This window comes from Trichomycterus rosablanca, chromosome 1 (assembly GCF_030014385.1).
Source record: "Trichomycterus rosablanca isolate fTriRos1 chromosome 1, fTriRos1.hap1, whole genome shotgun sequence".
In the NCBI taxonomy this organism is placed as follows: Eukaryota; Metazoa; Chordata; class Actinopteri; order Siluriformes; family Trichomycteridae; genus Trichomycterus; species Trichomycterus rosablanca.
Window position 1 is genome coordinate 73,501,359 of NC_085988.1, and position 15,351 is coordinate 73,516,709.

Genomic DNA, 15,351 nt, shown 5'->3' on the forward strand with positions numbered 1-15,351 from the left:
TCGCATTTTCTCCGGAAATGCACTCTCTAGTTAGTGTGATTGCAGAATGCAAGCACACTATTAGTGTGATTGCAGAATGCAAGCACACTATTGTTATTGTTATTTTCGTTTTCAATATATTATTGCCATTCCGCCCGTTTTTTGTCTCCCTTTCTTCGTCCGCAATTTTCGAGATATCGACCCCGTTCCAGTGCCAAATCATCCGGCCCATACGGGAATGGACTGCTTGTATACAGCTTTTGGATCGAACCAACACTGTGGGCACAGTGCCCGTTTTAAGGTGCCCGTTTTGCCCCATTGACTCCCATTCATTTTGAAAAAAATGTCGAGCTATCAACGCCGTTCCAACCCTTGATCGACCGGGTCATTAATTAGCGCCCAAATCCAAAAAATCATCCGGATACGCCCATCCGTGTGGCATTTATGCCCGTATTTGCCCGAATTTTTGGACTAAAATCTTGACACCTTTGGCTTTCCACAGAACGTCAACGTGATGACGTAGGCGGCATCTTCAGTCCGTTCTGAGAACAGAAAATGGCCGCCGCCAAAAAATCTGACTTATTTTGGTCTGTAACTAAAGTATTAGTGATTTTTAAGGTGAAAACGCTGCACAGAATGAAATTATAAGCCAGTAACACTTAGCAGTGAGCGTCATATCGTTCGCGTTGCAACAGAAAAGAAGATATTTATATCCGTTAGCTTCAAGGCTAACAAATGCATTCAAATCAATGGCAATGGCTACATGCTAAAGGAGGGACCGAAGTGTGAGCACTGTGTAAGTGCACTATGAATGAAAGCTGTAAATGAGACACAGCCGATCATAGATTGCGCAATACCATTGACTTCCATTCATTTTTTTTGAATGGTTATTTAATGGTTATTTCTATAACCTTTATTTAACCTATAAGAGCCCCATTTACTTCCATTCAGTTTTTTGAAAGTTCGAGATATCAACGCCGTTCCAACTCTAAATTGTACAGCCCACTGATGTAACCCCGACTCAGATACAGCATGGGGATTCGAACCCACGCCCACCTGCCACGCCCGGTTTTCAGCCCCATTCACTTCCATTAATTTTTTGGAAATTTCAAGATATCAACGCCGTTCCAACTGTAAATCATCCGGGCAGTTAATGACACCCCAACCTGGATACAGCATGGTCATACGCAGCCCCGCCCACCTGCCACGCCCACTTTTTTTATATTTCGAGATATCAGCGCCGTTCCAACTCTAATTTGTTTAGCCCACTGATGACACCCCGATGGTCATACACAGCCCCGCCCGCCTGCCACGCCCACTTTTTAATATTTCGAGATATCAGCGCCGTTCCAACTCTAATTTGTTTAGCCCACTGTTGACACCCCGACTTGGATACAGCATGGTCATACGCAGCCCCGCCCACCTGCCACGCCCATTTTTTTATATTTCGAGATATCAACACCGTACCAACTGTAAATCATCTGGCCAGTTAATGACACCCCAACTTGGATACAGCATTGTCATACGCAGCCCCGCCCGCCTGCCACGCCCACTTTTTGAATATTTCGAGATATCAACGCCGTTCCAACTCTAATTTGTTTAGCCCACTGATGACACCCCGACTTGGATACAGCATGGTCATACGCAGCCCCGCCCGTCTGCCACGCCCGTTTCTGAGACGTCTGGACGTCGACGCTGTTCCGACTCTGAGCCGTCCGGCCCGTCGACGCTGCTCCCAGCTTCGATACGGCGTTCGGATAAGCGCGCACGCACACCGACCGGCACACGGCAATCACACTCGCATTTTCTCCGGAAATGCACTCTCTAGTTAGTGTGATTGCAGAATGCAAGCACACTATTGTTATTGTTATTTTCGTTTTCAATATATTATTATTATTCTGCCCGTTTTTTGTCCGTGCTTCTTCTCCCGCAGTTTTCGAGATATCGACCCCGTTCCAGCGCCAAATCGTCCGGCCCATACGGGAATAGAGCGCTTGTATACAACTTTTTGATCGAACCAACACTGTGGGCACAGTGCCCGTTTTAAGGTGCCCGTTTTTCCCCATTGACTCCCATTCATTTTGAAATGAATTTCGAGCTATCAACGCCGTTCCAACCCTTGATCGACCGGGTCATTAATTAGCGCCCAAATCCAAAAAATCATCCGGATACGCCCATCCGTGTGGCATTTATGCCCGTATTTGCCCGAATTTTTGGACAAAAATCTTGACACCTTTGGCTTTCCACAGAACGTCAACGTGATGACGTAGACGGCATCTTCAGGCCGTTCTGAGAATAGAAAATGGCGGCCGCCAAAAAATCTGACTTATTTTGGTCTGTAACTAAAGTATTAGTGATTTTTAAGATGAAAACGCTGCACAGAATGAAATTATAGTGCAGTTAGACTTTGCAGTGAGCGTCATATCGTTCGCGCTGCAACAGAAACAAAGATATTTATATCCGTTAGCTTCAAGGCTAACGGATGCATTGAAATCAATGGGAATTGCTAAATGCTAAAAGAGGGACCGAAGTCTGAGTGCACTATGCCTGAAAGCTGTAAATGAGACACAGCCGATCATAGATTGCGCAATACCATGGCCCCTGCAGTGATAATCACATGTAAATGAATGAGTACTGATTTGTAAGCAGTACAAACGTGCAGAAATGCATTTTTTTACAGGTTTGGCTTTTCAAACACACCCAGAGTGAACTTGTGCTCACACCACAGCTTGTGCACAGATACAGTGGCCTGTCTGGGAGAAAGTATTCACACCCCACGCACCGCACCACTTCTAAACGCATGCGCGCCCCCGACCTGCGCACGCCCGCCGACCGGCACACGGCAATCACACTCGCATTTTCTCCGGAAATGCACTCTCTAGTTGTTATTGTTATTTTCGTTTTCAATATATTATTGCCATTCCGCCCGTTTTTTGTCTCCCTTTCTTCGTCCGCAATTTTCGAGATATCGACCCCGTTCCAGTGCCAAATCATCCGGCCCATACGGGAATGGACTGCTTGTATACAGCTTTTGGATCGAACCAAAACTGTGGGCACAGTGCCCGTTTTAAGGTGCCCGTTTTGCCCCATTGACTCCCATTCATTTTGAAAAAAATGTCGAGCTATAAACGCCGTTCCAACCCTTGATCGACCGGGTCATTAATTAGCGCCCAAATCCAAAAAATCATCCGGATACGCCCATCCGTGTGGCATTTATGCCCGTATTTGCCCGAATTTTTGGACTAAAATCTTGACACCTTTGGCTTTCCACAGAACGTCAACGTGATGACGTAGGCGGCATCTTCAGTCCGTTCTGAGAACAGAAAATGGCCGCCGCCAAAAAATCTGACTTATTTTGGTCTGTAACTAAAGTATTAGTGATTTTTAAGGTGAAAACGCTGCACAGAATGAAATTATAAGCCAGTAACACTTAGCAGTGAGCGTCATATCGTTCGCGTTGCAACAGAAAAGAAGATATTTATATCCGTTAGCTTCAAGGCTAACAAATGCATTCAAATCAATGGCAATGGCTACATGCTAAAGGAGGGACCGAAGTGTGAGCACTGTGTAAGTGCACTATGAATGAAAGCTGTAAATGAGACACAGCCGATCATAGATTGCGCAATACCATTGACTTCCATTCATTTTTTTTGAATGGTTATTTAATGGTTATTTCTATAACCTTTATTTAACCTATAAGAGCCCCATTTACTTCCATTCAGTTTTTTGAAAGTTCGAGATATCAACGCCGTTCCAACTCTAAATTGTACAGCCCACTGATGTAACCCCGACTCAGATACAGCATGGGGATTCGAACCCACGCCCACCTGCCACGCCCGGTTTTCAGCCCCATTCACTTCCATTAATTTTTTGGAAATTTCAAGATATCAACGCCGTTCCAACTGTAAATCATCCGGGCAGTTAATGACACCCCAACCTGGATACAGCATGGTCATACGCAGCCCCGCCCGCCTGCCACGCCCACTTTTTAATATTTCGAGATATCAGCGCCGTTCCAACTCTAATTTGTTTAGCCCACTGATGACACCCCGACTTGGATACAGCATGGTCATACGCAGCCACGCCCGCCTGCCACGCCCACTTTTTAATATTTCGAGATATCAGCGCCGTTCCAACTCTAATTTGTTTAGCCCACTGATGACACCCCGACTTGGATACAGCATGGTCATACACAGCCCCGCCCGCCTGCCACGCCCACTTTTTAATATTTCGAGATATCAGCGCCGTTCCAACTCTAATTTGTTTAGCCCACTGATGACACCCCGACTTGGATACAGCATGGTCATACGCAGCCCCGCCCACCTGCCACGCCCATTTTTTTATATTTCGAGATATCAACGCCGTTCCAACTGTAAATCATCCGGGCAGTTAATGACACCCCAACTTGGATACAGCATTGTCATACGCAGCCCCGCCCGCCTGCCACGCCCACTTTTTTAATATTTCGAGATATCAACGCCGTTCCAACTCTAATTTGTTTAGCCCACTGATGACACCCCGACTTGGATACAGCATGGTCATACGCAGCCCCGCCCGTCTGCCACGCCCGTTTCTGAGACGTCCGGACGTCGACGCTGTTCCGACTCTGAGCCGTCCGGCCCGTCGACGCTGCTCCCAGCTTCGATACGGCGTTCGGATAAGCGCGCACGCACGCCGACCGGCACACGGCAATCACACTCGCATTTTCTCCGGAAATGCACTCTCTAGTTAGTGTGATTGCAGAATGCAAGCACACTATTGTTATTGTTATTTTCGTTTTCAATATATTATTGCCATTCCGCCCGTTTTTTGTCTCCCTTTCTTCGTCCGCAATTTTCGAGATATCGACCCCGTTCCAGTGCCAAATCGTCCGGCCCATACGGGAATGGACTGCTTGTATACAGCTTTTGGATCGAACCAACACTGTGGGTACAGTGCCCGTTTTAAGGTGCCCGTTTTGCCCCATTGACTCCCATTCATTTTGAAAAAAATTTCGAGCTATCAACGCCGTTCCAACCCTTGATCGACCGGGTCATTAATTAGCGCCCAAATCCAAAAAATAATCTGGATACGCCCATCTGTGTGGCATTTATGCCCGTTTTCGCCCGAATTTTTGGACAAAAATCTTGACACCTTTGGCTTTCCACAGAACGTCAACGTGATGACGTAGGCGGCATCTTCAGGCCGTTCTGAGAATAGAAAATGGCGGCCGCCAAAAAATCTGACTTATTTTGGTCTGTAACTAAAGTATTAGTGATTTTTAAGATGAAAACGCTGCACAGAATGAAATTATAGTGCAGTTAGACTTAGCAGTGAGCGTCAAATCGTTCGCGTTGCAACAGAAAAAAAGATATTTATATCCGTTAGCTTCAAGGCTAACGGATGCATTAAAATCAATGGGAATTGCTAAATGCTAAAAGAGGGACCGAAGTCTGAGTGCACTATGCTTGAAAGCTGTAAATGAGACACAGCCGATCATAGATTGCGCAATACCATGGCCCCTGCAGTGATAATCACATGTAAATGAATGAGTACTGATTTGTAAGCAGTACAAACGTGCAGAAATGCATTTTTTTACAGGTTTGGCTTTTCAAACACACCCAGAGTGAACTTGTGCTCATACCACAGCTTGTGCACAGATACAGTGGCCTGTCTGGGAGAAAGTATTCACACCCCATGCACCGCACCACTTCTAAACGCATGCGCGCCCCCGACCTGCGCACGCCCGCCGACCGGCACACGGCAATCACACTCGCATTTTCTCAGGAAATGCACTCTCTAGTTAGTGTGATTGCAGAATGCAAGCACACTATTAGTGTGATTGCAGAATGCAAGCACACTATTGTTATTGTTATTTTCGTTTTCAATATATTATTATTATTCTGCCCGTTTTTTGTCCGTGCTTCTTCTCCCGCAGTTTTCGAGATATCGACCCCGTTCCAGCGCCAAATCGTCCGGCCCATACGGGAATAGAGCGCTTGTATACAACTTTTTGATCGAACCAACACTGTGGGCACAGTGCCCGTTTTAAGGTGCCCGTTTTTCCCCATTGACTCCCATTCATTTTGAAATGAATTTCGAGCTATCAACGCCGTTCCAACCCTTGATCGACCGGGTCATTAATTAGCGCCCAAATCCAAAAAATCATCCGGATACGCCCATCCGTGTGGCATTTATGCCCGTTTTTGCCCGAATTTTTGGACAAAAATCTTGACACCTTTGGCTTTCCACAGAACGTCAACGTGATGACGTAGACGGCATCTTCAGGCCGTTCTGAGAATAGAAAATGGCGGCCGCCAAAAAATCTGACTTATTTTGGTCTGTAACTAAAGTATTAGTGATTTTTAAGATGAAAACGCTGCACAGAATGAAATTATAGTGCAGTTAGACTTTGCAGTGAGCGTCATATCGTTCGCGCTGCAACAGAAACAAAGATATTTATATCCGTTAGCTTCAAGGCTAACGGATGCATTGAAATCAATGGGAATTGCTAAATGCTAAAAGAGGGACCGAAGTCTGAGTGCACTATGCCTGAAATCTGTAAATGAGACACAGCCGATCATAGATTGCGCAATACCATGGCCCCTGCAGTGATAATCACATGTAAATGAATGAGTACTGATTTGTAAGCAGTACAAACGTGCAGAAATGCATTTTTTTACAGGTTTGGCTTTTCAAACACACCCAGAGTGAACTTGTGCTCACACCACAGCTTGTGCACAGATACAGTGGCCTGTCTGGGAGAAAGTATTCACACCCCACGCACCGCACCACTTCTAAACGCATGCGCGCCCCCGACCTGCGCACGCCCGCCGACCGGCACACGGCAATCACACTCGCATTTTCTCCGGAAATGCACTCTCTAGTTGTTATTGTTATTTTCGTTTTCAATATATTATTCTTATTCTGCCGGTTTTTTGTCCGTGCTTCTTCTCCCGCAGTTTTCGAGATATCGACCCCGTTCCAGCGCCAAATCGTCCGGCCCATACGGGAATAGAGCGCTTGTATACAGCTTTTGGATCGAACCAACACTGTGGGCACAGTGCCCGTTTTAAGGTGCCCGTTTTTCCCCATTGACTCCCATTCATTTTGAAATGAATTTCGAGCTATCAACGCCGTTCCAACCCTTGATCGACCGGGTCATTAATTAGCGCCCAAATCCAAAAAATCATCCGGATACGCCCATCCGTGTGGCATTTATGCCCGTTTTTGCCCGAATTTTTGGACAAAAATCTTGACACCTTTGGCTTTCCACAGAACGTCAACGTGATGACGTAGGCGGCATCTTCAGGCCGTTCTGAGAATAGAAAATGGCGGCCGCCAAAAAATCTGACTTATTTTGGTCTGTAACTAAAGTATTAGTGATTTTTAAGATGAAAACGCTGCACAGAATGAAATTATAGTGCAGTTAGACTTGGCAGTGAGCGTCATATCGTTCGCGCTGCAACAGAAACAAAGATATTTATATCCGTTAGCTTCAAGGCTAACGGATGCATTGAAATCAATGGGAATTGCTAAATGCTAAAAGAGGGACCGAAGTCTGAGTGCACTATGCCTGAAAGATGTAAATGAGACACAGCCGATCATAGATTGCGCAATACCATGGCCCCTACAGTGATAATCACATGTAAATGAATGAGTACTGATTTGTAAGCAGTAGAAACGTGCAGAAATGCATTTTTTTACAGGTTTGGCTTTTCAAACACACCCAGAGTGAACTTGTGCTCACACCACAGCTTGTGCACAGATACAGTGGCCTGTCTGAGAGAAAGTATTCACACCCCACGCACCGCACCACTTCTAAACGCATGCGCACCCCCGACCTGCGCACGCTTGCCGACCGGCACACGGCAATCACACTCGCATTTTCTCCGGAAATGCACTCTCTAGTTAGTGTGATTGCAGAATGCAAGCACACTATTGTTATTGTTATTTTCGTTTTCAATATATTATTATTATTCTGCCCGTTTTTTGTCCGTGCTTCTTCTCCCGCAGTTTTCGAGATATCGACCCCGTTCCAGCGCCAAATCGTCCGGCCCATACGGGAATAGAGCGCTTGTATACAACTTTTTGATCGAACCAACACTGTGGGCACAGTGCCCGTTTTAAGGTGCCCGTTTTTCCCCATTGACTCCCATTCATTTTGAAATGAATTTCGAGCTATCAACGCCGTTCCAACCCTTGATCGACCGGGTCATTAATTAGCGCCCAAATCCAAAAAATCATCCGGATACGCCCATCCGTGTGGCATTTATGCCCGTTTTTGCCCGAATTTTTGGACAAAAATCTTGACACCTTTGGCTTTCCACAGAACGTCAACGTGATGACGTAGACGGCATCTTCAGGCCGTTCTGAGAATAGAAAATGGCGGCCGCCAAAAAATCTGACTTATTTTGGTCTGTAACTAAAGTATTAGTGATTTTTAAGATGAAAACGCTGCACAGAATGAAATTATAGTGCAGTTAGACTTTGCAGTGAGCGTCATATCGTTCGCGCTGCAACAGAAACAAAGATATTTATATCCGTTAGCTTCAAGGCTAACGGATGCATTGAAATCAATGGGAATTGCTAAATGCTAAAAGAGGGACCGAAGTCTGAGTGCACTATGCCTGAAAGCTGTAAATGAGACACAGCCGATCATAGATTGCGCAATACCATGGCCCCTGCAGTGATAATCACATGTAAATGAATGAGTACTGATTTGTAAGCAGTACAAACGTGCAGAAATGCATTTTTTTACAGGTTTGGCTTTTCAAACACACCCAGAGTGAACTTGTGCTCACACCACAGCTTGTGCACAGATACAGTGGCCTGTCTGGGAGAAAGTATTCACACCCCACGCACCGCACCACTTCTAAACGCATGCGCGCCCCCGACCTGCGCACGCCCGCCGACCGGCACACGGCAATCACACTCGCATTTTCTCCGGAAATGCACTCTCTAGTTGCCATTCCGCCCGTTTTTTGTCTCCCTTTCTTCGTCCGCAATTTTCGAGATATCGACCCCGTTCCAGTGCCAAATCGTCCGGCCCATACGGGAATGGACTGCTTGTATACAGCTTTTGGATCGAACCAACACTGTGGGCACAGTGCCCGTTTTAAGGTGCCCGTTTTGCCCCATTGACTCCCATTCATTTTGAAAAAAATTTCGAGCTATAAATGCCGTTCCAACTCTTGATGGACCGGGTCATTAATTAGCGCCCAAATCCAAAAAATCATCTGGATACGCCCATCCGTGTGGCATTTATGCCCGTTTTTGCCCGAATTTTTAGAGAAAAATTTTGACATCTTTGGCCTTCCATAACACGTCAACGTGATGACGTAGGCAACCACCTCGGACTGTTCCGAAAAAGCAACATGGCTGCCGATTTGAAAACGAACTTATTTTGGTCTGTAACTAAAGTATTAGTGATTTTTAAAGTAAAAATGCTGCACAGAATGAAATTATACTTCAGTTAGACTTTGCAGTGAGCGTCATATCGTTCGCGTTGCAACAGAAAAAAAGATATTTCTATCCGTTAGCTTCAAGGCTAACGGATGCATTGAAATCAATGGGAATTGCTAAATGCTAAAAGAGGGACCGAAGTCTGAGTGCACTATGCCTGAAAGCTGTAAATGAGACACAGCCGATCATAGATTGCGCAATACCATGGCCCCTGCAGTGATAATCACATGTAAATGAGTGAGTACTGATGTGTAAGCAGTACAAACGTGCAGAAATGCATTTTTTTACAGGTTTGGCTTTTCAAACACACCCAGAGTGAACTTGTGCTCACACCACAGCTTGTGCACAGATACAGTGGCCTGTCTGAGAGAAAGTATTCACACCCCACGCACCGCACCACTTCTAAACACATGCGCACCCCCAACCTGCGCACGCTTGCCGACCGCGACACGGCAATCACACTCGCATTTTCTCCGGAAATGCACTCTCTAGTTATTATTGTTATTATTTTTATTTATTTTATTATTATAATTACTCAAATCTTTAAATCTTTAGATGGATTAAGTTGGATTTATTTAAACTCCAAATGAACAGTTTTGTTAAAATATTTCATTACCCCATTTGCATCTCAGGCGACACCATGTCAGGTATCGACCCCAAGATTAGAAACCACCTCTTTTGGTGGAATTTCTGATGACCCCATTATTCAAACAAACTCACACATATACACATTTGCACATGGTTCAATCCAGACAGTATATGGGTAAAGTGCTTATAATAAAGTCTGTTTACCAGTAATTAATGTTTAATTATTTTATTAACACATGGGTTGCAGAATAATGTGTGGAATAAAAACAGTCATTAGGGCCATATAATCTCCATAGTATTTAGAATTTAGCCCAATGTTTGCATAATACATCTAGTGATGTTAAAAAGGTTAAAATTTGCTGTTAATGCTTATACTATTGTGTCCCTAAGTGAACCTCAAATTAAAAGACAGTGCTAATTGCTCAGTGTCATCGCTGTATTCAATGTGTTTAATGCAGCCCTTGCTTCTTGTTAAACACATTATAATCTGCTCTATTTTTGCAAGGTTTTAAACCTAAAATGTGTTTATTTTTTCTGTATTAAAGAAAAATGCGTCTTCGTGAATGGTTGAGATGGTCGCACTACCTGACATTTTAGTACATTGCCTAAAATGTCTACAAAATGTGTAAAATGAAATGTTTTTGGATGAAGTAAAATGTCTTAAAACATACCTGCATGTTAAACCTATTTAATTTATCTGGTTTCTCCTAGGTGAGATGAGGAACGATCTGTACATCACTCTGGAGAAAGGCGAGTTTGAGAAGGGTGGGAAGACCGTAGCCAGAAACGTGGAGGTCACTGTATATGCGCTGGATGCTGATGGCCAAATTCTCAGGGTAATGAATTCATTCAAAATAAGCCACTAATGTTAAAAAATATTTAAATGTATTTTTAGCATTTTTTGCTGGGATGTTGCAAAGCACCTGATTTCTCAGAATAAAAAAAGTGCCAGAGTTTTAACCCTGCAACACTATAGGACCCATCACAGACAGTGCGTAATTAAGAGAAAGGGACAGAAAGTTAGATGGGAATCAGAAGACCAGAGTGAGTGCGAAGGTTAGTGCTTAGCCAGCAGATCAGTGATATAAGTGAGAGCCAGGCCATGGAGAGATTTCATTTTCCCCCCAATTTTTTCCCCTAATCTGGTTTGATCCAATTACCCTGATTGTGTTACGCTTCACCTCTGCCGATACACCCTCTCCACTGCTGACTGAGGAGCTTTGCAACTGACACACGCCCTCTCTGACACACGTGCAGTACCGACTGCTTCTTTTCACCTGCACGAGACGAGTTCATATGCGGATCAGCCTTGTGCATGGAGAGCCACACCCTGATCAGCATTATTCCCCAACTCTGTACAGGCGCCATCAATCAGCCAGCAGAGGTCGTAATTGCACCAGTTATGAGAAGCCCTGGTCCGCCTCACCCACCCTGAACAACAGCCAATCGCTGTTCATGTGGCCGCCCAGCCCAGCCGGATGGAGGCCATGGAGAGATTTGAAAACCAGAGGATTTTATAGTGGATGTGAAAATGAACCAGGAGCCAGTGAAGAGTCGAAGGGGATGCAATTAGTATGGCTTCAGTTTTATCATCTAATATTCATCTAATGAAAACCCTTGGCCAACCAGTCTTTGATGTTAGCCAAACAGCTAATCATTAAATGGGAAGCCTGTGAAGCTCTTATGAAAGGTGATGCTGAGGAATAAGACGTGACGTCATGCTGCATGGTAATCATGTCATACTGATTACTGCGGTTAATTGAGCACCGAGAACCATGACTAGATCAAGACTTTTTGGCAACACCCAGCAACACGGAAAACCTGGTTTGAGTCTGAGCAATGCCAGTGGCCTGGTCGGGCACTCAACAGACACAGTCGGACATGTCTGAGGGAGGAAACCGCCTCCCTGCTGCTGACACAGTGATTCCTCCTTTCTGTCTGTAATACTGGCTTGGATGGTGGATGAATACATAGCATATTCCTTCTTACATTAGGGCTCTTTGTAGGAATACCCAACTGGTTGGTGAAAAGATGTGGTAAGTGTCTTCAAACGTGCCAGAGGAGGAATGTCTCTCTGCCACTGTGGGTGCATTGCAAACACGAAAGGAGACTAAGAAAAAAAAAGAAAACACTTTTAGCCTAGATTAATTAAAATGATTTAATTTTTAGTTTATCACTGACTCTCATGTTTTATGAGAACACTTTCAGAGTAGGGCTTTTTATTCAGGATAAAACAGCATGAGTGTTTAAACAGTCAATGCGTAATAATGCTAGAAATAAAGTGAATGGTTCTTAAACTAATGACTAAGCTTCTACTCATCATCCTGTTAAAACCACTGTTCAGTCAGTAGGCGATGGGTATTATTAGCCAACAAGTGCATGCAAAAAAAAAAAAATCTGCAAATGGTGCATTTGTGCAGCTAATCACAAGCATGATGCACTTTTGTTTCATTTTTGAAATTTAGACCCACAAACGATGGAGCAGTTGTTATCTTGTGGTTTTCCTGTTTCCTGTGGAACATGAGTGGTGGTAGTGGGCAGTGTTACACACTGTCCTGTTTGTTTAATGTGTAACGTGTGTGTGTGTGTGTGTGTGTGTGTGTGTGTGTGTGTGTGTGTGTACCTGCAGGGCTATGTAGCAGCAGGTTCAGGGGAGCCGGGTGCAGATGAGTACCTTTCCTTTGTACTCTATCACAACAACAGTCCACGATGGGCTGAACAGATCAAGCTGCCCATCCCAGTGGATATGTTCCGCGGCTCCCACGTGCGCTTCGAGTTCCGCCACTGCTCCAGTAAGAACACTTGATATGTCAAGTCTAATTTATTTGTATAGTGTGGATTTGTATTGAGACGAACCAGAGGGACCCATCTTCCTTGGGTGGCCTGGAGAATGAAGTAGACTTACACAAATCATACATACACAAAATTAATTTAAACTAAAGGTTAAAACTAGTGAAAAGAATAAACAAGCAGTTGCAGATTTATTATTCAGTCCAGTCTGTGATAAAGTCCGTAGTGAGTTCTGGACATTTTCGTTGCTAACATGCCAGGTTTCCTTTATATCTAGAAAGAGCAGCATTGTTGTTGACTTGCAGTCTTCAACCTCAAGTGGGTGAACAGGTTTCGGTCAGAACCACCACAGGGTAAAAAACAAAGAAGTATTACAACATAACTAAAAAGGCGAACTAGCAGGTAACACAGTCATGAGGGCTTTCATAGGACATCAGCACCCACCTCCCCCAACGTCAACAAACCTGAGTGATCGGAAAAGAGAGGCAGAACGACACCAACCCAACATCCCTGATCACCACAAATGTATATGACCTAGAACCTCCAAGCTCTGCGCCTTTGTCTATAATCAAGGTGGGCAGTTCCGGTCCTAGGGGTCAGAGACCAGGCACAGCCAGAAGCCAATCTGACAAACATGAGAGCACCAGACTGCCCAGACCCCAGACCCCCAAGATTGGAGCCACACATCCCCGGTTTGGAAAGACTAATCAAAAGCCTGAGTAAATATACTTGCATATACTTCAAAGGGACATGCATGTCATGTTAGTCTTGAAATACCAATTTTTTTTGTAACTTAATAATTGAATAAGTCAGAAAAAACTGACTTATTGACACACTTATTTGTCTCAATATTTTCTAAATTTGAGTTTATAGTCCGACTTATAGACACAGCATATAAAGTATTGACTTTAATAAGCTTTCCACCAAATGTGTTGCATTTTTTCTGCACTAATTTAACCTTTTAATAGTCCACATTTACAACATTGCAAATGAATTTAATAAAAAAATAAAAAAGGGAGCGGGACGCCCAGGTGGCGCGGCGGGATAATCCGCTAGCACACCAGTGCTGGGATTCCGAACTCTAAAGTTTGAAACTCTGCACTGCTACCGGTCGGCTGGACGCCCCCCTAGCGGGCATAACTGACAATGCCTGCAGCAGACAAAAATTATGTCTGCCGGGTGAACAAAAGACTCTACTGAAAAAGTGGGTGGGGTCTTCGGAGCTGTGCAAGGACTCTGGTTGGTAGCCTGAGGCGTCTGTACAGGAGGTGGAGGCGAATAAGAAGGGTTAGGGCTGCGCATGTTGGTAGAAACAGGAGGCAAACAACCCTCCTCGGACATGATCGGAGTTTCCAGCAGCGGAAGACGAATTCACTCGCTCACTTTCTTAATTGCTTATCCAATTAGGGTCGCGGGGGATGCTGGAGCCTATCCCAGCTCTTCAATGGGTGCAAGGCACACAGTAACACCCTGGACAGGGTGCCAGTCCATCGCAGGGCAGACACACATACACACAGACACACATATACACACCCATTCACCTATAGGGCAATTCAGTATCTCCAATTAACCTGACTGCATGTTTTTGGACTGTGGGGGGAAACCGGAGCTCCCGGAGGAAACCCACGCAGACACGGGGAGAACATGCAAACTCCGCACAGAAAGGACCCGGGCCACCCTGCCTGGGGACCGAACCCATGACCTTCTTGCTGTGAGGCGACAGTGCTACCCACCGAGCCACCGTGCCGCCCCTGAAGACGAATTGAACACGCTAAATTGGGTGAAAAGAGAAAATGCATAAATAGAATATAATTTCTATTTAAGTACTGTTGTTTATTCTTTGGTAAAATAGATGATAGTTCTATAATGGTCTAATCATCTTTAACACCAGTAACAATGAAGGCTAGTGTTTAAAGAATAAAAAAAGAAATCTGTTAAAAGTGTCTACACTGTGTGTAACATTGACTTGGAATGAATTCCTGCTATAAATGTTAGAAAGGCTTTCATAAGATGTGGAGGCTGTTATCTATAAAGTCCCTACTTTGAGTGAAGCTTTGCCTAACAAAGTGATGTTTACATGTGTTAAATAGCAAAAACATTTGACATGTGATTTGTTATGTCAAAGCTTTGATTTAATATAATTCTAGCAAAAGACAAGGGAGAGAAGAAGCTTTTTGGATTTTCCTTTGTTCCTTTAATGCGAGAAGATGGACGGACCCTGCAAGACGGCACCCATGAGCTCATCGTCCATAAGGTAATTTTTTTTTAATCTCACTTCTTATTGTGTGTTTAGTATGTACCATATTGTGTACAGCAGGTTTCAATTAATAATAATTAATAATAATAATTAATAATTTTATTATTAATTTCTATTTAAGAATTTTACACAATAAAAAAAACAATCTGCAATTTGTTAATTCTCATGAATACTTTTACTGATACAAATAGAAAGAAAAGATTTTAGGCACCCAGGTAGCGCAGCGGGATGTTCCGCTAGCACACCAGCGCCGAGATTCTGAACTCCTCGGTTCGAAACTCAACGTTGCCACT

General features: G+C 44.3%; 1 protein-coding gene across 1 annotated transcript in view; it reads left to right on the forward strand.

The window, feature by feature from the left end:
* Positions 1–15,351, forward strand: part of dock4b (dedicator of cytokinesis 4b) — a 222,192-nt gene that overhangs the window by 115,870 nt on the left and 90,971 nt on the right. Inside the window, exons 14-16 of the mRNA XM_062996182.1 lie at positions 10,723–10,847; positions 12,641–12,803; positions 14,949–15,055. Of these exons, the coding sequence (XP_062852252.1) occupies positions 10,723–10,847; positions 12,641–12,803; positions 14,949–15,055 (395 nt within the window). The remainder of the gene's footprint in view (positions 1–10,722; positions 10,848–12,640; positions 12,804–14,948; positions 15,056–15,351) is intronic.